Source organism: Aricia agestis, chromosome 2 (assembly GCF_905147365.1).
Source record: "Aricia agestis chromosome 2, ilAriAges1.1, whole genome shotgun sequence".
Classification (NCBI taxonomy): Eukaryota; Metazoa; Arthropoda; class Insecta; order Lepidoptera; family Lycaenidae; genus Aricia; species Aricia agestis.
In genome coordinates, this window is record NC_056407.1 from 4,913,622 (window position 1) to 4,936,353 (window position 22,732).

The 22,732-nt window shown below is 38.0% G+C and overlaps 2 protein-coding genes across 3 annotated transcripts in view; one reads left to right on the forward strand and one right to left on the reverse strand.

Annotated features, from left to right (window-relative positions):
* Positions 1-8,618, forward strand: part of LOC121740017 (mothers against decapentaplegic homolog 3) — a 40,667-nt gene extending 32,049 nt beyond the window's left edge. The window contains exon 13 of the transcript XR_006037521.1: positions 8,607-8,618. The gene's annotated coding sequence lies outside the window, so the exon portion shown is untranslated. The remainder of the gene's footprint in view (positions 1-8,606) is intronic.
* On the reverse strand, positions 984-21,517 carry LOC121740013 (uncharacterized transporter YutK). Of its 2 annotated transcripts, XM_042132687.1 has the most exons (16): positions 21,405-21,517; positions 18,882-19,049; positions 16,024-16,089; positions 13,777-13,963; positions 11,266-11,437; positions 10,321-10,445; positions 9,671-9,807; positions 8,315-8,404; positions 7,217-7,378; positions 6,246-6,339; positions 4,995-5,154; positions 3,622-3,833; positions 3,001-3,116; positions 2,222-2,341; positions 1,174-1,234; positions 984-1,084 (listed from the first exon to the last, which is right to left on the reverse strand). In XM_042132687.1, exons 2-16 carry the CDS (start codon positions 18,912-18,914, stop codon positions 1,053-1,055), a joined length of 1,767 nt encoding a protein of 588 aa, XP_041988621.1. In that variant the 5' UTR covers positions 18,915-19,049; positions 21,405-21,517; the 3' UTR covers positions 984-1,052. The 2 variants fall into 2 exon arrangements, with proteins under 2 accessions (XP_041988621.1, XP_041988622.1); XM_042132688.1 differs by lacking the exons at positions 18,882-19,049; positions 21,405-21,517 and adding an exon at positions 16,575-16,604.
* Positions 21,518-22,732: the final 1,215 nt, after the last annotated feature.

A 22,732-nucleotide genomic window follows, 5' to 3' on the forward strand; every position in this document is an offset into this window, starting at 1 on the left:
TGCGCCAGCTGTTTTAGTCCATTGCACTGTCCCGCTTCTTGGCTCCGATTCCTCCGAAGGGCCCTTTTCCTTTCATGAATATAATATTATCGCTCGTACCTGGTCCGCGTGCGGGTGACAACATGCTCTTGGCCGCGCGCGTGTTACCCGCAGACAGGAAAAATATCTGTGAAATGATAGGATGCGGGCAACTTGTATGCGAACGAGATCCGCGGGGCTAAAATGGTCGCTTTGAAGAATCATGATCTTATGAATCATAATATGATTCATTCTTCTAAAATCGCAAAATGCATCTCTGCTTGCAATTCATTTCTGTATTTTTGTACTGATTTGACAGTTTGACAGTTTTGACAATTCATTTGCTGAATTGATTGAGAGTAATTGCTAAATGTGACTATTTTAGCCCCGCAGGTCGCGGGAAATAATACGCATGGCAGAAAAAGAGAAAAGGGCCAACTGAACTCGTGCTCGGAGCGTTGGTATCTATAGTACCTAAGTAGTAACTAGTTAATTAGTTATATCTGTTATATACGATTGAACATAGTTATGTTTATGGAGCTGGTCTGATAGGGCAGAGGAATAAAAACAAATCAAAAAAAATTACTAGCTTTTTATTACAAAACTGGTTATTACTAGGCACCTGTATTTAAACTTAAGTATTACAACAAAATCTGAAGTTCATAATCCTATAAAAAGCCATAAATATAAAACAAAGTACTTTTTATTTATTAAAATATTACCCTAGTACTTTTATGATACATCAAGTAATGTCTTATCAATTTATTTTTAATATTTTGGTATCAAACTTACAACTAAAAAGAATTTCAGTAACAATCATTTTATGTGTATTTTTGTAACTCGTTTTGACTAGAAACTAGATGAGCTATTATTGTGTAATGTAACGACAGTACTATTTTATAAGCACCTATAGTTACACCTTATTTTAATATTTTGTAAAAACTATACACAATATTATAATTAACAATAAGTAATTGTTTCTACTTATATTATACATTAAAAATATATCACACTGCTTTGAAAACAAGTTGTTATTATCCGAAAGATCCCTCTGGCATAAGGACTCCTGTAAACAAATTAAAAACATATGATTTAAAATTTGAAAAACAATAATAATTGTTGATTTATAGTTATTTGGTTGATATGAGTTATTACCTGCTATGCACGCGTTTAGGAAACAAATTCCACATCCAGCAAAGAATGCCCTTATAGCCAACTGAAACACAAAAATAAGATATCAAATTATAAATTTTGTGCACGAAGTAAATAAGTAAGTACCTACTTTAACAAATAACAATATGCTTAGTTATTCAATAAACGTGTTCAGCATTTTACTAGCAATCAATTTAATTCATGCAATAAAATTATAGACGCTGTATCAAGTATCGCCTATCCCGCTTCCAAATACTTAAGAGGAGTCCACACCGTCGTTTTTCCATACAAACGTTGTCCCCTGTTTCCTCCCTGGATAATGCTAGTAGAGTTATAATTTTTTTCCTGAATATCTACGGCCACTAATACAATGTCCCTATGTTTTCTTTTATTTCATAATTTAATTATTAAACAAGATATGAACGTTCAAAAACCCAAAAAAAAGGCCAGATTTTCCGCTGTGTTCAAACATCCAAGAAACAGATTTGGCTAGATTATACAAAAAAAATAAAACATAGGAACACAGCTCAAGCCTTTCTTTAATCTTTAATTAAAAAAGTACTTAAATCTGTGAAGTTTTGGAGAAGGAATCAGGGGACAACGAATCGTTGATTTTCTGCAGTTGTCTCTATCGCGTTCTGCGGTATAGGCTTGAGGTAAGGGAGACAGCTATAGATATTACACGTACTTTTTTTCATTTCTCTAGCTCCTGGTGTATACTCTTAACGCGCGAGCAAGTGCGCGGGACTCAATTCTTAGGCCTTAGCCTCGAATTTTGCGGGCAGCGGGGCGGGAGCTGGGGGGGATCGGGGAGGTGCGGGAAGCCATCTATTACGCAGCACGACGCTCGGCGCGCTGTTGCCTGCGAAGCCAGTTCCATATAAACCTATACATTTGAACGCGCTGGTCCCGCGCCGCAGCCGCCACCGCCTCGCTGCCCTCTGATTTCGAGGCTGAGGCCGATTCAATTTATAGGCTAGCGCTACATATCGTCCGGGTACGAACAAGAATTTCGAAGAAAGTTTAGAAGATGGCTGGTATTAGTACGTACCGAGGAAAGCGTCTCCCGCTGGTTGGGCGCCATGGCGGAGATGGCGCCGATGAGGATGCCGGCGGACGACGGGTTGGTGAACCCGCACAGAGAGTACGTCGCGATCAGCTCCGCGCGCGGCTGTGATAAAAAAAAATATTTCTACACATAGATTAATTATTATTAATAATACCTCCAACATGGTCCCTATTTGATGCCAGGCACCTGTCCAGGGAGTGTCACGTTTATAATAGACAGTGAAAATGTACTATCAGGGAATATATATACGTCAAGCCCAGCTGACAGATCACAATTAACATTGAATTGACATATTCGACCAAATAACGTTGGTCTGTCAATTGCATAGGAATCAACTTCCTCGATGGTACCATCGAGGAAGTTGATTCCTACTTAGGTCCAACCAAACTACTTAGGTCCCTGATTTGCATAGGAATCAACTTCTCTGATAGTACATATTGTATGTCTAGCCTCTGATAGTACATACAGAAAGTAAACAACTAAATTTGGCCACGTGTGTGACAGACTTCAGAGTCATCAACTACACGCATATACAGTACGCGTACGGCGTAATCGTGTACGTACACGTAATTTAAGAGATGTTGGTTCGTAGGTAGATGGGGGACCTACGTAATTTGGTTACGTTATGTCAAACCCAGCTGATAGATCAAGACTAATAAATACTAAATTCACAAAATCCGTCCAAATGACGCTGGTCCGTCAACAGCCTATGAATCAATTTCTACATACACGTCATGTCATTGTACAGTAAAACAACTCACAGAGAGCAGTCCGTCTCGCTTCATCTCGCCCATGCGCTGGTAGGCGACGAACTCGTTGATGACGGTCTTCAGCCCGATCAGAGATCCCACCAGCTCGCACTCCTCCCACGGCACACCTGAGAGGAACACGAGTGAGTTTGTTACTGTGTTATTGTTTAGTATAAATGTTTTCAGATTTGTCCTGCCTACAGACTTAGTAACATCGACGTTATCTAGTAAGGTTTTTACGCAGGAGACAAGTAAGATATGCTCTATGGTTTCTGCTTCAATGGATGGAGTTTGGTGATATTTATTCCTTACCCACCTGACTCGTGATGTGATCATATATATATTGTGATTGATCTGTAATATTCAGTTTACCCGTCAAACAAAACCTGGCTTAGATTTTGTCTACTATCCACTCGAGTTGAAAGTTGTCTATCGCGCTAATAAATCCAAATCCTAGACAACTGGACTCCTGAGTCCTGGCTCACCCATGATACAGCACACGGGGTTGAATATCTTGCCCAATATCCAATCAAGTTCAAGGTCGGGGTTGCCCAGCATGCCGCCGCAGTAACCCAGCATGCCATTGAGGACAATAAACAAGACCTATACGAAACCTTCAAGACAAGGACTCACCCATCATCCAGCACATGGGGATAAATATCTTGCCCAATATCCACTCAAGGTCAAGGTCGGGGTTGCCCAGCATGCCGCCGCAGTAGCTCAGCACGCCATTGAGGAAGGCGATGAAGGACACGAAGGCGACCAGGTTGGCCACGATGTTGAGGACCAGCGCGATGCCGTTGGTCGCGCCGCGCGTCGCCGCAGACAGCGCTGACTGGTCCTGTCTGGAGAGAAATGAGTGAGTTTAACGAGCCAAGGGTTATAGCCAGGGTGTTTATGACAAGTTTGCTGTGGCCAAGCAAACATTTGTAGACTTCCTCGGGCAGAAAATAAAAATGAAAAAACAAAAGAATAATATTAAGATTCAACTTCAACCCTTTCTTGCTTTACTAAGTTGCGCCATCTCGTGGCGAAAAGTAATGAAAAACTTCGAATGCCTCATTTTGACGCCTTACACGTGTTAGATAGGTCTTAAGATAATTACTACAGAGTGCATTTGTGATATAATATTATGATTTTTCTTCACTATTTGCCGCTACGCGAAACAGTTAAATCCCATATTTTGTTTGGCGACGCTACAGCGCCCCCTAGTGGCAAGGAATAGTAACACATTCGAGGTTACAGAAAATCTAGTTAACTCTATTGCGATAAGTGTTAAAAATGCACAATGCACCCAGCACTACCAAACTTACGGCCACACTCAGACAAAATGATTAGATAACTTCAATTTTTTTTTAATGAAATAAGGGGGCAAACGAGCAAACGGGTCACCTGATGGAAAGCAACTTCCGTCGCCCACGGACACTCGCAGCATCAGAAGAGCTGCAGGTGCGTTGCCGGCCTTTTAAGGGGTAATAGGGGAGGGTACGGAAGGGAATAGGGGAGGGTACGGAAGGAAATACCCCCCTACCCTTACCCTTTTCCTTTCCCTACCCTCCCCGGGTAGGGAAAGGAAAAGGGTAGGGGATTGGGCCTCCGGTAAACTCACTCACTCGGCGAAACACAGCGGAAGCGCTGTTTCACGCCGGTTTTCTGTGAGGACGTGGTATTTCTCCGGTCGAGCCGGTCCATTCGTGCCGAAGCATAGCTCTCCCACGTTAATGAAAATATTGATAATAATAAGCTCCTGGATACAATTTTTGTCAATATCTTCTTTAAATGTGGGATAAATGGCGCTACGTAGCCGTAGGGTAATGTCACGAAATAGTTTCCACATGTCACGATATAGCTTGTCTGTCTGACTGCTGACTCGACATTTGTCACCAAAGACCCCACCGTCTCTCTGGTGGCAAATGATAAATATGGAAAACCTTCATTAATGTTAAGTAATAAGTAATCATTAAATGTCACTGAGTGCGGCCGTTATATTCATCATCATCACTCACTTATCAATATCCTGTATGTTGTCGACGCTGGTGAGCGAGCGCCTGGTCTCGGGCATGAGCAGCTTGGAGTAGGCGATGGCGGCGGGCGCGGACATCACGCTCGCCGTCACCAGGTGCGCCGGCTCCGCGCCGAAACCTATGTACGCCGCCAGTATTGTGCCTGGGGGGAAATCCATACTATAAAGTGTGTCTTAGGGCTATACTATAACTCACCGAGACGCCATCGCGACGTAGCCAGTGACCATATAATAGTAAATCGGAAAATGTTCTTTGGATACTCATAATATTTTAGAAAACCTATCCAACGACACCCAACACGATGGGATGGACGCGAAAAAAAAAATCATCCCCGCTTGATGTGTAGGGAAGGTACCATAAAAAATATTTTTTTAAAGATTTCATGTACCATTTTGTCGGCATTATTACATTCATGCCAAATTACTTTGTAGGTCCTATAGTCTCTGAGTAAACCCGCGGACAGACAGACGGTATAAGGAATTTAATAAAACCACGAATTAGAAAAACTATGGTACATCGGAGCGTTCAATAAGTTGAGTGTCACCTTGCGTGCGACTTACGTGCGGCTTTAGTTGCGACTGTGGGTCCCGGTCCCGGTTCCGGGGAGCCGGGCTAAGGGCCTGTACCCTTTCCTGTGGGAACGCTCTTTCAGCACCTAATCTTTATTTATCGAAACCATACAAAGTGTTAGCAATATATCAAAACCAATACAAATAACTTATTATTTAAACTTACAACATAGATTGTTTTCTTACAAAGAACTAATTCTAATAATTTATTATAATTTATGGTCTATCAGGTGTAGTGCGTCGCCTACACTACAGATGGACAGACAGCGGACGGACAGACCGAAACTATAAGGGTTCCTTGTTGACTACGGAACCCTAAAAACAGCGCTTTGCGGCGACGTAGAGACGCCAGACGTTGCTTGGACGTTGCAATGGTAACGTCGCTGGTTACGTCGCGGTTGCGTCCCGGTGAGTTATAGCTCTTACTGTCTGTTTGTTACCTCTTCACCGTTTCAGTAATATTAAGAGCCAGATTAACCGTAAAACGTAATATGGTATTTTGATCATAATATTATGAGTAGGAGAGGAGAATTGCGCCAAGAAGCTATAACTTCTAGGCGGCATCGGCGAAATAACAGACTATAATGGCTAACTTGATACTTAAATAATTATACATATTATGTACTTCAATTAAAAATATTATATTAATGTATGTAAGTCTTACCTGACACAGTGGCATAACCGGATGACATGATTAAATGCAATTCAGAGGGCGTCAGGATACTCAAGTACGGCTTCACAAGCAATATCGACTCGGTCTGGAATTAAATGATTTACTCGCAGAGAAAAAAATACTACAAAAGACCATGGAAAGGTTGATATGTATATCTATACTAATATTATAAATGCGAAAGTATCTCTGTCTGTCTGTCTCGCTTTCACGCCAAAACTACCGAACCCATTGTAATGAAATTTTGTATACAGACAGTCTAAAGCCTGAGAAAGGACATAGGCTACTTTTTTACTGAAAAAAAGCGTTGTAAGGGGGAGAAAATGCGTAAATTTGTTCAAATTAAGTTAGTTCCAAAAATCTATAATAGATGGCGCCGTGCGTCTTCTACATCGCGCTAACGCTTGACCAAAAGTCTTTCTATAAGAGGTGGTATTATCTTATATACGATTTTTTTTTCGATTGTTATTTCTATTTTACGTTATATAATAAATCAGTTCGTTATCTATGCAGTGACGTAACCTTAAACCTATCATTGATAAATAGTTTATGGGTAAAGTTGTGGGGCTAATTGGAGGGCTAAATAAGCTTAAAAATTTGGCATGAAATATAAAGTTTAATTTAAAAAATTGAAATATTATGTGCACACTGCACAGCTGTTTTGATTTAAGGGGTACCAGGGTTTTTTTTTATAAAAGCTTTTGACACCAATTTTGTTGACATCGCGCGCTATAAACTGAAGTCCACGCGGACGAAGTCGCGGGCAACAGCTAGTAATATATAATTGGAATCTCGGAATCGGCTCCAAAGATTTTCATGAAATTCAGCCTATATACTAGTCGATCTAGCTAGGAATCATTTTTAGAAAATGTCATTTTAATCGTGTTTTATCGGATACCTTTGCTCGCTATCAAATACCTAGTATTTAATTATAAGTTATAGGTAACAGAAGAACCACATCTCACCATCCCAAGAAACGTATTTCCGATAGCGATGACGCTCTCGCACACGGTGGTGGTGGTTGCCGCCTGCAACAGCCGGCCCAGCGTCAGCACGAACCACTGCAGCGCGCCCCAGAAGAACAGCACCTCCACCAGCATGCTGAAGAAGAAGATTATCGGCAGCGTCTGCAAGTTGCCAGGTTATGTCAGTGCTCGATTTATATATTTTTATGAGTGTAAGCCAATTTATTTCCGCTGCCCCCGTGTACGAAATGTGCCGCCCATACGAGGACGCCGCCGTTTTCCTAAGACGCTGCTGCCCCTAGGCCGCGACCTATTTATAAATCCAGCCTGCCTAGCATACGCCAACGAGATATCTCACTCTACATGTTTTCTCGATGTTCGATGGTTTGTTTCTTCATCTCTATTGACCCTAGGATGACAAACATTGTTTCCCGCGCAGATCTATCATCGAAATAACACATTTTTATAGAATTTTGTCGAGATAATGTCGAGATTTTGACATTATGAGACGAGTAGTTTTTAATTATCTCGAGAGTGAGATATCCCGTTGGCGCATACTAGGCAGGCTTGGCTGATTATTGTTAAAATTGAAGATTGTTGGGGAAATGGGAGTGAAGTTGGTTGAATGTTGAGAAAATACAATAATTGAAGTTGGTAAAACATTGTGATGATTGTAACAAAACTTTGACATATGTACTTATAAAACAAGAAGGGCAAAGTTAGGCAGTAATCTGCATACTTCCAATGACGCTCGATAATTTTCTGTGACAGATGGTCTATTGAAAACAATGATTACCAAGCGCAAAATGGTCAAAACTGCAATATACATAACTAGCTGTCCCGGCAATGTTGTTTTGCCATAAAATTAATTTCCCTGTTTTCCAGCTTTTCTCTTGAAGTTTTTTTTTCTATAGACCTCTGCACGTCGCCCGAGACCTTTCTAACGAATGCAAAACCGTGGAAATCGGTTCGTGCGTTCTGGAGTTATAGCGTCAGGAAGAAAAACCCGACTTATTTTTATAAGTATATTATAAGATATGAAAATAATATTATTATCTTCTTCGGAAAAATGTCTAGAAATAAAACAAAATAACTTACACTAAAAGCGAAGACACCTTCATTCCTCACTAGCAGGTCCCCGAACACGAACGCCGCGCCCTCTATACCGTAGGACAGGAACGTCGCCACCTGCGAACATTACTTCAGTTAGAGGTATGAGAAAAAAAAATTACATATTCGAAAAAAAAAACCAGCAACCTCGTTTGCGCCGAAGTCTGAAAGGAAAATTTTATAGATGTAAAGCAATCTATATTTGTTATGATGACAGAGTTACTTTAAAATGTTCATAATATTTAACAATAGATAGTCTGTTTTACTTTTAGGCACAAAGGTTAGTCTTTAGAAGTTTAGACCCAGGCCGTAAGACGGAACGTAAGAATTTATTAATGACTAGCTGTCCCGGCAAAAATTGTGTGTGAATGGTGCCATGATCGTCCGACCTGGTTCTCTTAGGCATTTTCAAATATTTAAGAAAATAATTGAATGCGCCAATACGACAGTTGAATGAAAGAAGATGACGAAAATTGAAGATGAGACAGTGTGGAAACTGGAAATAGCTATATTATAGTTATAAAGTATATCTAAAATCTCCTCTCGCACGCGCACCCCCGCGCCGCCTTGATGACGCCCACTTCGCAACGGGCCGTTTAATTTCGCCATAACTTCAAAACCAAACGTACAATTTTAATCATTCAATGACCAAATATTATCTACATAGACTGTACTTAGTGATGAAATAATTTATTTTATAAGGATTAATAGCATGAGTAAAATAAACTCGTTTAAATGTAGTCCAAAAAAAATTCAAGATTTTTTAAATAAAAAAATGGTTGTTGTGACTCACTTGACATAGATAGGTATAGTGCGTCGCGGACTTTTTTGTAGCTATTTATAAGATCTACAACTAAATGGAACATTTTATGGTTCTATCTTTTATAGTTTAGGCAGCGTACGCAAAATGAGTAACTTTTCTGGTAGATTTTTTACACTTTGTGTCCGAAAAACCCCAATTAGGTTACGGAAACCTATTTCTTCCAAAATAAAATTTAGCCTATGTTACTCGTAGATAACGTAGCTTTCGAATGGTGAAAGAATTTTTAAAATCGGTCCAGTAGTTTTCGAGCCTATTCATTACAATTATACAAAGTTTTCCTCTTTATAATATTAGTGTAGACTAGATGACGCCCGCAACCCCGTTGCGCCAAAACTCGTTTATCGCGCAGAAACCGTACATTTTTCCGGGATAAAAAGTATCCTATGTCCTTTGCCGGGACTCAAAGTATCTCCATAATATACCAAATTTCAGGAAAATCTGATCAGCCGTTAAGGCGTGAAGAGGTAACAGATAGACAGACATACTTTCGCATTTATTATATTAGTAATGACCTAGATTACCTTCTCAGAGAAGCACTGCAGCGCGTACCGGCCCGTGTCCCACCTGATGAAGAGCAGCCCGAACAGGAACTGTATGAGCAGGCCCACGCCCACAGTACGCCAGCGGACGCGACCGGGGTACTTCGAGAACATGAACCCTGGGAACAATGGGATGGAAGAATGGTCATTGCATTTCATTTTTATTCATTTACAATTATAGGAAACATTTATTTTTGTAGATGGAATATAATTTATTATATTTTGATTTTTTTTTGTTTTCTTGTAAAAAAAATCCGTAGCAAGGAATATGAGAACTGTCATCCATAGGCCATATCATCATAAAACGCAAAAACTATAACATTGAATTGACATGATACGACCAAATGACGTTGGTCTGTCAGCTGCCTAGGAATCAATTTCCTCGATGGTACATTAATTTTTGTGTAATTCTTTCCCCATATCAGTAACCCAGCCATAGAAATTGATGTAGTTTTGGTTTTTATCAAAATAGAGCTCACGACTTAATTCAGCATCAGCAAACAAAGTACTTGGTAGAAGAGATACATAATTGTAAGAGATAGTTTTCCCTATCTCTTACAAATTTATTATGGAGCTCTTCTACCGAGTACTTTTTAAAATCACCCTCTGTATTTCATCTTGAGAATACTTACCGAATAGCAATAAGAAAGTAACACCAAGAAGCGACATGAGTCTGTGCGAAGCGTCCCTCGTGTCCCACACCAGAAAACCGATGATCATAACTAGTATGCCGGCGCACACTAAAAACCTTAATATCCTGGAAAATATACGTAAAAGTTTAAGTTTAAAACATCACATAATTACACAGTAATTATACTTATTATTATTTAATCTGTATCTCAATAACAGAAACACGGTATAGTTAGGCTTTCTGTGTTTTATATAGCACTAGCTGTTTGACCGAGCTTTGCTCGGTATTCGATAAAACACTAATAAAATGACATTTTCTAAAAATGATTCCTAGCTAATCTATTTATCGCCCCTGAAACCCCCTATATACTAAATTTCATGAAATTCCGAGATTCCAAATATATATTTATATATATAAATACAAGAATTGCTCGTTTAAAGATATAAGATTTAGACTGAAAGACGGCTGAAGCCGAAATTCACAAGTCATGACGAAAAATTGCAAGAAGTCTCTTTGGTGTATGTGTACTAGTGTTAGATGTATAATATGTACGAGATTTCTTTAAAAAAGAAAGAGTTTTCTTTAAAAAAATCTATAGTCCGGTCGCCGATCATGCAGAAATTCATCCTTTGATCCATCCTTATTCCTTAGCCCCCTTACTAATAAACGTTGTATAAGCTTTGAATAGTTATACAGTGTTTTGTTCCTGTCACACAAGTGACATTTTTAATTGGATTGAAGAAGACAAAACACTGTTCTATTTAAAGCGTTATTAGTAAGGTATTTAGCAATTTACTCGCGCACGAAAATTTTTCTGTCATGCTCCAAAAGCGAACCTACCAATATAACTAATTTATTTCTAAGCAACCGAAGGAGGAGGAAGCCACAGAACAATTTGCTACATGCTGCGCGACCGACCTTTAGATGTTCATTGTTTGTTCCTTACACGAATTTCCAAAGGGATTCTGCGAAATTTTCCACCTTAGTCCACACAACTCTCTCGAACCATTCGCCGAAGAATCTCTTGACGATGAGGAAATATATGAGAAAGAAGTATATGATGCCCAGAAAAGCGATGAGGCTCCCGAAACCGTCACACAGCTCCAACTGTGGTGAACCTGAAAGGTGTTAACTGTTAAATTACACTTACATTTTACAAAGTTCTAAAACATCATCATTTAGCTCTATGTTTCAAATCATGGTTTGGACTATAAAGCCACAAAGGGCATTGGGTAACTTTGTATGGACCTGTGGCGTCATTTTTTTTCCAGCGGCCAGAGATAAAACCATAACTATTTTGTAGCACTACATTAGAGAAACATATATCAGTAATAAAAATTGTTCTAAGTAATATCGGAGCTGAGCTACGATTATTTTAGTATATTTATTTTTGCATCTTAAATATGTTTACAAAATCAATAGTAATTAACGTTACTTTATAGAGCTATCCTTAACTAACAGGCGTAGAAAGGGTATATTAATCTGTTGGATATACAGGGTGTAACAAAAACAAGTGATAATACTTTAGGGTGTGCACGTGTTCCTTGTAGAGAGTTCAATGTAAAAGTAGCAGCGCTGAAAGACGAACATTTTTTTTCACTTTTGTATGGGCAAGGGCCCGAGCGTCACGAGTTTCCCCATACAAAAGTGAAAAAAAATTTTGGTCTTTCAGCGCTGCTACTTTCACAGTGAACTCTCTACAAGGAACACGTACACACCCTAGAGTATTATCACTTATTTTTGTTACACCCTGTATATTTCTCACTAACTATTGCCCACGACTTCAGCCGCGTCAAATGGAAATAATTTTTCATACATATTTTCATACTGGGTTTAACTCTCGCCCGACTACAATATAGCCAGACTTGAGACTATATTTCATTAGACAGTGGTTTTCAAAGGGCCGGATGCAATATAAGGCAATTATAATTATTGTTCTTGTGTATTAATGTGTTGTGGGTAAAATGACTCTAGGGTGTTGTTCCCATAATATAATGTCGATTATTTCCACTATTTAGCGAATTTTGCAGTATGCAAAGTAGTATGACGCCCGACGTCACCAGCTTTCGGCAGAATTTTCAGTCCAGCTTTTAATCTACTTTCCGACTAATTTTAGAAGTACAGCTGCAGGAATGTTTTATAGAATACAAGCTGTCCCAGTGAACTTCGTGTCACTTTAAAACCCTTCCTGGACTTCTTTCGACGAATATTTTAAGACTAAAATCAGCCCAATCCGTTCAGCCGTTTTCGTGTTTTATACGTGGGAGAGCCATGCTTCGGCACGAACGGACCGGCTCGACTGGAGAAATACCACGTTCTCACAGAAAACCGGCATGAAACAGCGCTTGCGCTGTGTTTCGCCGAGTGAGTGAGTTTACCGGAGGCCCAATCCCCTACCCTATTCCCTTCCCTACCCTCACATATTCCCTTCCCTACCCTCCCCTATTCCCTTCCCATCCCTTCCCCTTCCCTATTATCCTATTACCTCTTAAAAGGCCGGCAACGCACCTGCAGCTCTTCTTATGCTGCGAGTGTCCACGGGCGACGGAAGTTGCTTTCCATCAGGTGACCCGTTTGCTCGTTTGCCCCCTTATTTCATAAAAAAAAACCCTATATTTATACTACTATTATTAAGTTGAAGTGTTTGTGTGTTTGAAAGTGCTAATCTCAGGAACTGCTTGTTCGATTTGAAAAAATATTTTTGTGTTGGATAGGCCGTTTATCGAGGAAGGCTTTAAGCTAATAAATAACGCCGTTTTATTGTAATTTCCTGAATATTCATGTTATGATTGAATTTACGTTTAGTTGAAAATACGAACTTAAAATGCCTAATATCTCGGCTCCGATATAGTTTAGCTATATGTCCCCCATAATAAAGTTTACTCCCCTTGATATGTTCTTTCATAATATGCCGGTTTGGTGAGTGGCCGCGAGATTTGAAAATGACGCCAATATTACCCAAACCCCTTTTCACAATATTATGTTTCTCACTAGGCTTGTTAGGTTAGGTAGAGGTAAGATGGACGTCCGGTCCCTTCTGAGGTAGACCGGCCGGTCGTGGAGGGAGTCCTGTGTTTGTAAGATCCGGGACATCCCTCCTTTATACGGCTGAAGGCGAACGGCAGGTGGTTTTAGTGAGTAAGAGTACATACCCCCGGGGTGCTTCAGCTTACTGAGGCACATCCCCAACCCGGGGCACCCATGATGGGTTTCCCCTGCGCAGCAAAAAAAAGGTAGAGCAAGATCTACCTTTTTTTCACAAGATCCAATATGCAGGATCCTAAGTGCACAATGCTGATTTGCAATCCTAAATGCAGGCAGACAATCCTGCATTTGGGATTGCAAAACGATTGCAAATCACTTAGGACCTAAATCCAGCATCCTGTATTTAGGATCCTGAATTTATGATCCTGCATTCAGGATACATAATTTTACCCATGTCTTATATTCTACTTACCATTATTGATCCAGTAGTACAAGCTGGCGAAGAAAAATCCTATCACGAGTCCATTGAGGATAAACAGAGAAATTGTTTTTATAGCAGAACGATTTCTTTTAAAGAAATCGTCAGTGGAACCGCCTATTCTTGTTAGAAACACCTCCAAACATCCAGATGGTTCGTATTCCAGTGACTCGTGGATCGGCTGAAATCAATAAGCAATAAATTAAGAAAAAAAAGCCGCCGAAAAAAATATATTCTAGCAAAAATTTTACAGCAACAGCTGATGATGATGAAACTCTATCATGTCAGTTTTCTAACAAAAAAAAATCCAAATCGGTGAATCCGTTTAGATTCTACGATGCCACGGACAGGCACACAGACCTTAATATTAAGTATGTCATTATTTTTAACAAAAAATTTAAACCGACTTCCAAGGTAAAAACAATAATAATATGAACTAAAAAGTATTAAATAACTCTTACTCTATAATAGTGCCTTTTTCAGAATTCGTCTAAATCTCAACTATTTCTGTACATATACTACAGTCTTCATTACTTTGAAGTCGGTACCAGCTAATTTTATCGTGAGTTCAGCCAATGTCAGAATATCTAAAGCTTTTGGGACTGGTACCGACTTCAAAGTAATGAAGACTGTAGTATATGTACAGAAATAGTTGAGATTTAGATGAATTCTGAAAAAGGCACTATTATAGAGTAAGAGTTATTTAATACTTTTTAGTTCATATTATTATTGTTTTTACCTTGGAAGTCGGTTTAAATTTTTTGTTAAAAATAATAATTTCACTCAAAAAGAGTTAGATAACTAAAAAGTTATCTACAAGATAAGGCTTTATGCGAAAATAACCACTACGAATGTTAACTATTCACATTACTTCTACGTTACTGTAAGCGAAATTGTGGTAAAGTTTTGCAGTTATCTAAGCGATGCTGCAATTTAAAACTTTTATCTTTAAAGGTTCAGGAGTTCTGTTCAGTGCCTTTGGACCAAGAAACACCTTCGTATGAACTTTCTCTTATTCGTAACATATGTTTAAGTTACTAGAAACAACATTTTAACCACTATGAGTCTTTTGATAAATTTCAAGGATTTCCCTCGATTGCTCATAGATCCCATCATCAGCTCACCACTTTTGTAATTATTATACAAAATCAAGATTATACCCTATACAACAACACAATAATTTTGAAAAGCGGTTCACAAAAAGCGAAATAATCATCAAAAACATCTGCTGCGATGTAAAATATCACGAAAAGCATTAATAATTGGGTCATAATGTGATGACCCATGGCATAATTTTGATGATGATGATCAAATAAATTTATGTGTTGGCTTATGCTTTCAGTTGTTTAAACAACGCCGAAATCCCCGAACCTGTGTCTATAAAGATTCAAAAGTTCTGTTGGGTACCTTCGGATTCAGGGTATAACCTGGTGCGAAATCTTACTTTTTGGTAGCATTTGCCTCGAATGCTTCAGAAAAAATTGAAATAACTATATGTTTCCATACAAATTTCAAGGAGTCCCCTCGATTCCTCCAGGATCCCATCATCAGATCACCACTTTTGTGAGCATGGTACCAAATCCGAGTTAAGCCCTATACAACACAAAAAGAATTTTGAAAATCGGATCACAAACGGCTGAGTTATCGTTGAACATACAAAAAAAAAAAAGATACATACAGCCGAACGTATAACCTCCTCCTTTTTGGAAGTCGGTAAAAATAACACCCGCCATGTTTATCGGGGGAAAATGATTGTCAAAACTATTTGATTGCTTGGGCATGGGACTCTACTCTCTTACCGGCCGCCTAGACGAGCAATTGTATTGTCAATATCACGTTTTCATTTTATTGAACCCATAGCTCAGTCAAGTTAGACATTTGAGGTTGCATAAATTCGCACCAAGACGGGAATCGGTAATATAGGATATGATTGCAAATGATATTTGAAAGTTCCCCTTAGTTCCCCTGTATGGAAATTTTTTACCCAAGGTCGAAGGTCCAAAAAATTAGTTTTTCACGATTTTTAGCAAAACGGTAAGTTTTTTCATAAAAATGCCTGAAAAAAAATTGTAGGTAATAAAATTATCTAAGTACAGAAAATGTAGCAATATTTTTCCCTACACGGTAAATGGTTCCCTACACCCTTGACCCTACATGGTAAAACACCATTGGGAATCGAACGTTAATGTTTGGATTGATTTATACGCATCTCACGACTAATAAATTAGTTAAATAACTCACCCCTCCATTGCTGACTTCCTCCTTCTTTGCCACGGCCACCATTTCCAAATTGCTCCCATTACTGGCCTGAAATATTCACACAATTTTTAATAAGCTCGCTAGGTAAGACTACTTAAGGTGGGCTCCCATACAAAAATTCGTAACAGTTTAACCTTTGAATTGGAATTTAAACTAAACAATTAGTGTCTAACAACACCAAAAATTTAAATTTACTATCCAACCTTTTGCCTCATCTGTCTCATTTTCAAAAACAAAATTTGATTAAATTATAAAATCTTGCACAAAATATAAGACCACTTATAGTAAAGTCGTCGGTGTACACGACAAAACTACTTTCGAATTTATTATTAACCTGTAACGATGGCAGTCAAGTTTTATTGCCGAGCTATGATATCCTTTCCTCAATTTTATTAATTCGATGAACGTGCGAGCTTCATAATTAAATAAACAAGAAGTGGAGAGAGTTATGTAGAGCAAAAAATCAGATTACGGGCAAACAAGATTGCATTTGGTAGAGAGGCAACTCTACTATAATAATTTATTGTGTATACCGTATAGAAAGTCGCAGACTTCGTGTGCACTTGACTTTTTTTTTTTGTTTTTTATGAAATAAGGGGGCAAACGAGCAAACGGGTCACCTGATGGAAAGCAACTTCCGTCGCCCATGGACACTCGCAGCATCAGAAGAGCTGCAAGTGCGTTGCCGGCCTTTTAAGAGGGAATAGGGTAATAGGGGAGGGAAGGGAAGGGAATAGTTGAGGGTAGGGAAGGGAATAGGGTAGGGGTTAGGGGATTGGGCCTCCGGTAAACTCACTTACTCGGCGAAACACAGCGCAAGCGCTATTTCACGCCGGTTTTCTGTGAGAACGTGGTATTTATCCGGTCGAGCCGGCCCATTCGTGCCGAAGCATGGCTCTCCCACGTATACTAAATGAAATCCCACGGTAACTGCACATTTTGTGGCGATAAAAATTGATTTTAACTTTCTTTCGGTCCTATAACTGTGTTAAAAACGTTATAAACCTCGATTAAGTAATATCACTTTTTTTTCCTATATACGTATTTATAAAAGTATTAAATAGCAAGGCTGTTTAAGTAATTACAAATAAGTACTGTATACAGTATACTACGCCAGACGCCAGTTCCAGGTGTACAATATTATTAGAAAGTATGTAACGCTCTACAATGTAGGTACTTCGTATCGTGTATGAGTCGTTTATGTTGAGAAACGTAAATATTAGCTTTGAACAAACAAACACAGTCACGTATTTTAAGATTAAGATGTAACTACCTACTGTAAAAATGCATTTTCCTGTTTATGATCTGTATTTTATTTTATGAACATTTTTGCCTCATGTTGTTAAAAAAAATCGGCCGAGACCGGGTCGGACTCGCGCACGAAGGGTTCCGTACCGTTATTGAGCGAAAGTTGGCAAAATTTGTTTTTTTTGTATGGTAGCCCCCTTAAATATTTATTTCATTATTAATTGTTACAGTACAAATCTAATTAAGAATATTGTGAGTATTTCAAGTGACTACCTGCTACCATTATTAATTACGAGCAAAAAAGGCCAAACAAATCACGTTTCTTGTATGGGAGCCCCCTTAAATATTTATTTTATTTTGTTTTTAGTATTTGGTGTTATAGCGGCAATAGAAATACACAATCTGTGAAAATTTCAGAAGGCTAGCTACAGCGGTTCTTGAGCTACAGCCTGGAGACAGACGGACATACGGACAGACATCGAAGTCTCTGTAATAGGGTCCCGTTTTTACCCTTTGGGCACGGAACCCTAAAAAGTAAACGAGAATATCTATATAAACGTACTCAGGTTACGACCTCGCTGGCTCAGTGGTGAGCGCGTTGGTAGCTCAAGCCGGGGGTTGCGGGTTCGAATCCCGCCGACGAAACAAAAAGTTTTCAAAGTTCCTGGGTCATGGATGTGTATTAAATATGTGTATCATATAATAAAAATCTTAAATATATGCATAGAATAAAAGTATTAAATATATTTCCGTTTGATGACTGGTACCTGTAACAAAAGTCCTTCAGGTACTTACCACGGGGCCAGACTGACGTGGTGTGAAGCGTCCATAGATATTATTATTATTATTATTTATTTTAAGTTTCGTCTCGGCTTTCACCGGCAGAAAGCAGGTACGGGTATTTGCCAAGTATCTTGTTCATAAAGTGTGAAGTTTAGTTGCTATGAGATGTTGGAAAGGATGAAGATGAATTAAGGAAGCGGCGTACTATAGAGCAGGTATTTATAACAATTGACTTTTGTAACTGTATACAGTGTGTAACAAAAATAAGTGATAATACTTTAGGGTGTGTACGTGTTCCTTGTAGAGAGTTTACTGTGAAAGTAGCAGCGCTGAAAGACCAATTTTTTTTTTCACTTTTGTATGGGCAAGGGCCCGAGCGTCACGAGTTTCCCCATACGAAAGTGAAAAAAAATTTGGTCTTTCAGCGCTGCTACTTTCACAGTGAACTCTCTACAAGGAACACGTACACACCCTAAAGTATTATCACTTATTTTTGTTACAACCTGTATATGTGTTTTTGTGAAGGTTGAGGGATTTGAGTGCAACGGCAAGTGTTTTTGGGATAACGCCGGTTGAAGAGATGATAATAGGGATTATTTTTACTGTATTTTGATGCCACATTTGTTTGATCTCATCTGCAAGCGGTATTATTATTGTTCCTATTGTGTAAAACTTTTACTTCGCTCATGATGACACTCGTTGTATTTAAATTCGTACCGACATATTCCTAACGTAGTGTCCTACGACATAACGATGGGTATAGTAAACACAAGGGAATAATAAGTTTAAAGTCCTTAAAAATATCTTACCGTGCTTCTTTTTCTGACGTCGGTGGAATCCATCTTATATAATATTTTGTGCACACACTTTTTTCCTTTCAAATGGACATTGAAAACGGCTTTAATGTCTCCAACAGGAGGACGTCCATGTCAGTGGTCCTTGAACTAAAGGCATTTTGAATATCGCCGTGTATTTAGCTGAAATTACGGTTAAACATTGTTATTAAATTTAGTAAGTGTGGTCAGAGTGTGGAAAACCGCAAAGGGTGCCGCAAGTGCCCCATATAGCTAGAATTCCATACTATTATTCCACTATAATGGAAGAAAAATATAATGTGGTAACATCATATTTTTCTTCCGTTGGACAACTAATTTTCCCCACTATGTCGACATACGAATCGGTAGGTGCGGGATTGTCACTATCGTCGGTCAAATATTAAATATCGGAACGTGTAACTCCGCCTGAATGAACTTTACAGAAGCAAATAAGGTGTTTATTTTTACTATACCGGAGAGTTGTAGTGCTAATAAATTTGAATTGGTCACTATTACAATTATTAGATTTTATAATATTACACTAAAATAACCCTGCGTAGTAAAAAACCACATTTTTAAAAAAGACTATATTATGCAGCAAGATTAAAAACTCCCAGAAAGTTATATGGTCAAGCTCAAGTAATACTTATAATAAAATTATGTAAGTACCTATACTTCTGAACCCATTTAGAGCGATTTGGATAGTTGATTGGATGCCGACTGCAGAGTTTTTTGATAGAGCAACGCTTGTGTTCTATCGAGAAACCCTGCAAACGATCAGTGGCGTAGCAAGCTTTAGGAGGCACGGCAAATTATTTTGGGGCCTTCAGTCGGAATGAATTCTACCATGACACGACGCGACGTTTAGCCCGGCTATTGCCTCGAGCTCTACATATTATGGCCTAGTAGCATAATACAACAATTATATTTAAATATTTTACAGCTGTAATGATTGCCACGACAGTGGCTTACACCATCATAATATTCGTGATAACAGGAATTTAAAAGATTGTAATTTTTTTATTGTGTCATTACCTAACTATCTGCTATCACGAAGAATTAAGGAATCGACAAACAAGGCCACTTGGCTACTATTGCTCGAGTAAACATTTATTACAAGGATGGATAAAATTAAGGCAACAGAATTAAAATTAAGATTGAAAAAAACCTAAACAAAATTAAAATTGAAAAATAAGTGAACATTTTAAAGAATTGACTTAGTTTCTGATCAAAGAAAGTTGATGAACGTAGAAATATTGAAATAATTTTTTTGAACTAGTTAAAGAAATACCAAAACTTTACAAAATGGGGATATTGGATGATAACATGAGACTCAGTAAGTTGTGCCTTCTTCTTAATGTGCCAGTTTTAGTTTATGGAATGAATATTTTAAGAATAGATCTAAGTACATTTAAATATGTAATAATTATAAATAAGCTCTATCTATATCCTTTGCAAGAAAATCTGCACTATCTATGTTTATAATGTTATATTAAAATTCGGCAACAGTAAACGCATCTAAAAGTACCTAACTTTTTAGAAATTAAATAAACTAGAGATCGCCCAATGGTTGAAATTCGACCTCAGATAAAAAATAAATCTTATACCTATATAAAATTAAATAAAAAATTTACTTTTTAGGATTCAATAAAAAAACTCAATCTATTTTCAATTTGACAACATATACGAATTGCCTGTTATATATTTTATGGTTGAACCATAAAATATATTTTTATGGTTCAACAGACATCAGACAATTCGTATACAGTATACTACAACACACAAAATCAAAATCAAAATCAAAAATATTTATTTCCAAATAGGTTAACAAAGTTAACACTTTAAGAACGTCGAGTCTACATGAGGCCTACCACCGGTTCGGGAACTACCCCGCCGAGAAGAACCGGCCTAAGAAACTCGCACGGGGCCACCTTTTACCAAAAAGGTGGAAAATAACAAAGATAGTTTAAACTAATTTACGTCAAGTATGTACTTATAGTAAGCAAAAATATGGTACATTTATATAGAAGCGACCTATGGTCAGTCAGCTTATTTTTCCCAAGGTGTGCTATCATTGAGAAAATCAATTACCTTATAATAAGCCTTAGCACACAAACGATCTTTAACAACTTTTTTAAATTTTTTAATTGAAAGATTTTGGACGTCGTCTGGGATTTTATTATATAGGCGTATACATTGACCTTTGAAATATTTGCTTACTTTACACACACTAGGGACAAGCCTACCTATACAGTATAGACTTGTCCCTAGTGTATGTGTTGTAGTGTGTGTAATGTTTTATTTGTTAAAAAAATGTATGATAAAAGCATAATTTCAAAATAATATTAGCTCGATGCACTCCTTCACCATATAAACTATAACTGTGCAAAATTTCATGCACCTACGTTTCCCCATTTTTCGTCAAAAGGGTTACAAAGTTTTTCGCTCGCGTATTAATATTATGATTGGTAAAAAAACTTTATGTAACAATAACAAAAATCATGATAGTTAACATACCAAAAATATCTTCAATATGACACAATTATGATCCAACTAAATATTAGCAATGTTATCATTAACACAAGGCACCACGGCCACGACGAAAGGAAAACTAAGTCCAATGCCGTGTGTACACTGTACACGGCATACCTAGCGAGCGTATTTAACTGCTGTATCTATATTTCAACAAAAATTGCTTATGGTAGGTGTAGTGGTAGGTACTAGGTACTTTCGCTTATGCCATTGACTGGATCTGGACTGAACTAAAAAATCGACAAAATAAAGTCTGTGAAAATACAAAAATGGCTATTATTCTATTTTTCGCATAAGTACAATGAGCAATATTGTGGTATGGAATACGGAAGTTGCTTATAAAATAGCTCCGCGTAGACTTGCGTAGAGGGTCTACGAACGTCTACGAGGGTCAGATTTTTTGGATCTTCGTTCTTTGTGCCTAATATTAATAAATAATGATAAATAATAAAATATCTTTTTATTCAAAATGGGTATCATGATACACTTTTTGAAAGTCGAACGAAAAAACTACGTTGCCTACCACCGGTTCGGTTGTAAAACAACTTTTAAAAAACCGGCCAAGTGCGAGTTGGACTCGCCCATGAAGGGTTCCGCAGCAGCAATAAGGTTTATGAAATTAAAAGGTATATTTATTATATATATACAGGGTGTAACAAAAATAAGTGATAATACTTTAGGGTGTGTACGTGTTCCTTGTAGAGAGTTCACTGTGAAAGTAGCAGTGCTGAAAGACGAAAAAAAAATTTCACTTTTGTATGGGCAACGGCCCGAGCGTCACGAGTTTCCCCATACAAAAGTGAAAAAAATTTTTGGTCTTTCAGCGCTGCTACTTTCACAGTGAACTCTCTACAAGGAACACGTACACACCCTAAAGTATTATCACTTATTTTTGTTACACCCTGTATATATATATTTATTTTTATATTTCAGTTGATTTAATGCAAGTTAAATTAAGGTTTACCATTTATGACGTATAAAAAAACTACTTGTTAGACCTCGTTCAAACTAATTTTCGTTGGTAGTTTTTATAGTAATGTACATCATATATTTTTTTAGACTTATCATGCCCCTACTTTAGAAGTTAGAGGGGGGGGGGGGAGACACATTTTACCACTTTGGAAGGTCTCTCTCGCAAACTATTCAGGTTAGAAAAAAATGATGTTAGAAACGCATAGGTTAGATTTTTTTTGTTTCAATTGTACCTATGGGGACCCTTAAAATTTTTAATAATTTCAATAGTATAGCTCTTATAGTTTCGGAGAAAAGTGTCTGTTACATACGGGCGGACAGACAGACAGACATGAAGAACC

What these genes read in the sequence shown, in the direction of transcription:
- LOC121740013 (XM_042132687.1), bottom strand. Translation starts at nt 18,914, where the DNA reads ATGGATTCCACCGACGTCAGAAAAAGAAGCACG. An exon ending in AGGAAGTCAGCAATGGAGGG is followed by an intron (nt 13,964 to 16,023) that starts GTGAGTTATTTA and finishes TATTGATTTCAG; the next exon opens with CCGATCCACGAGTCACTGGA. An exon ending in AACATACAGGATATTGATAA is followed by an intron (nt 3,834 to 4,994) that starts GTGAGTGATGAT and finishes ATTTCTCTCCAG; the next exon opens with ACAGGACCAGTCAGCGCTGT.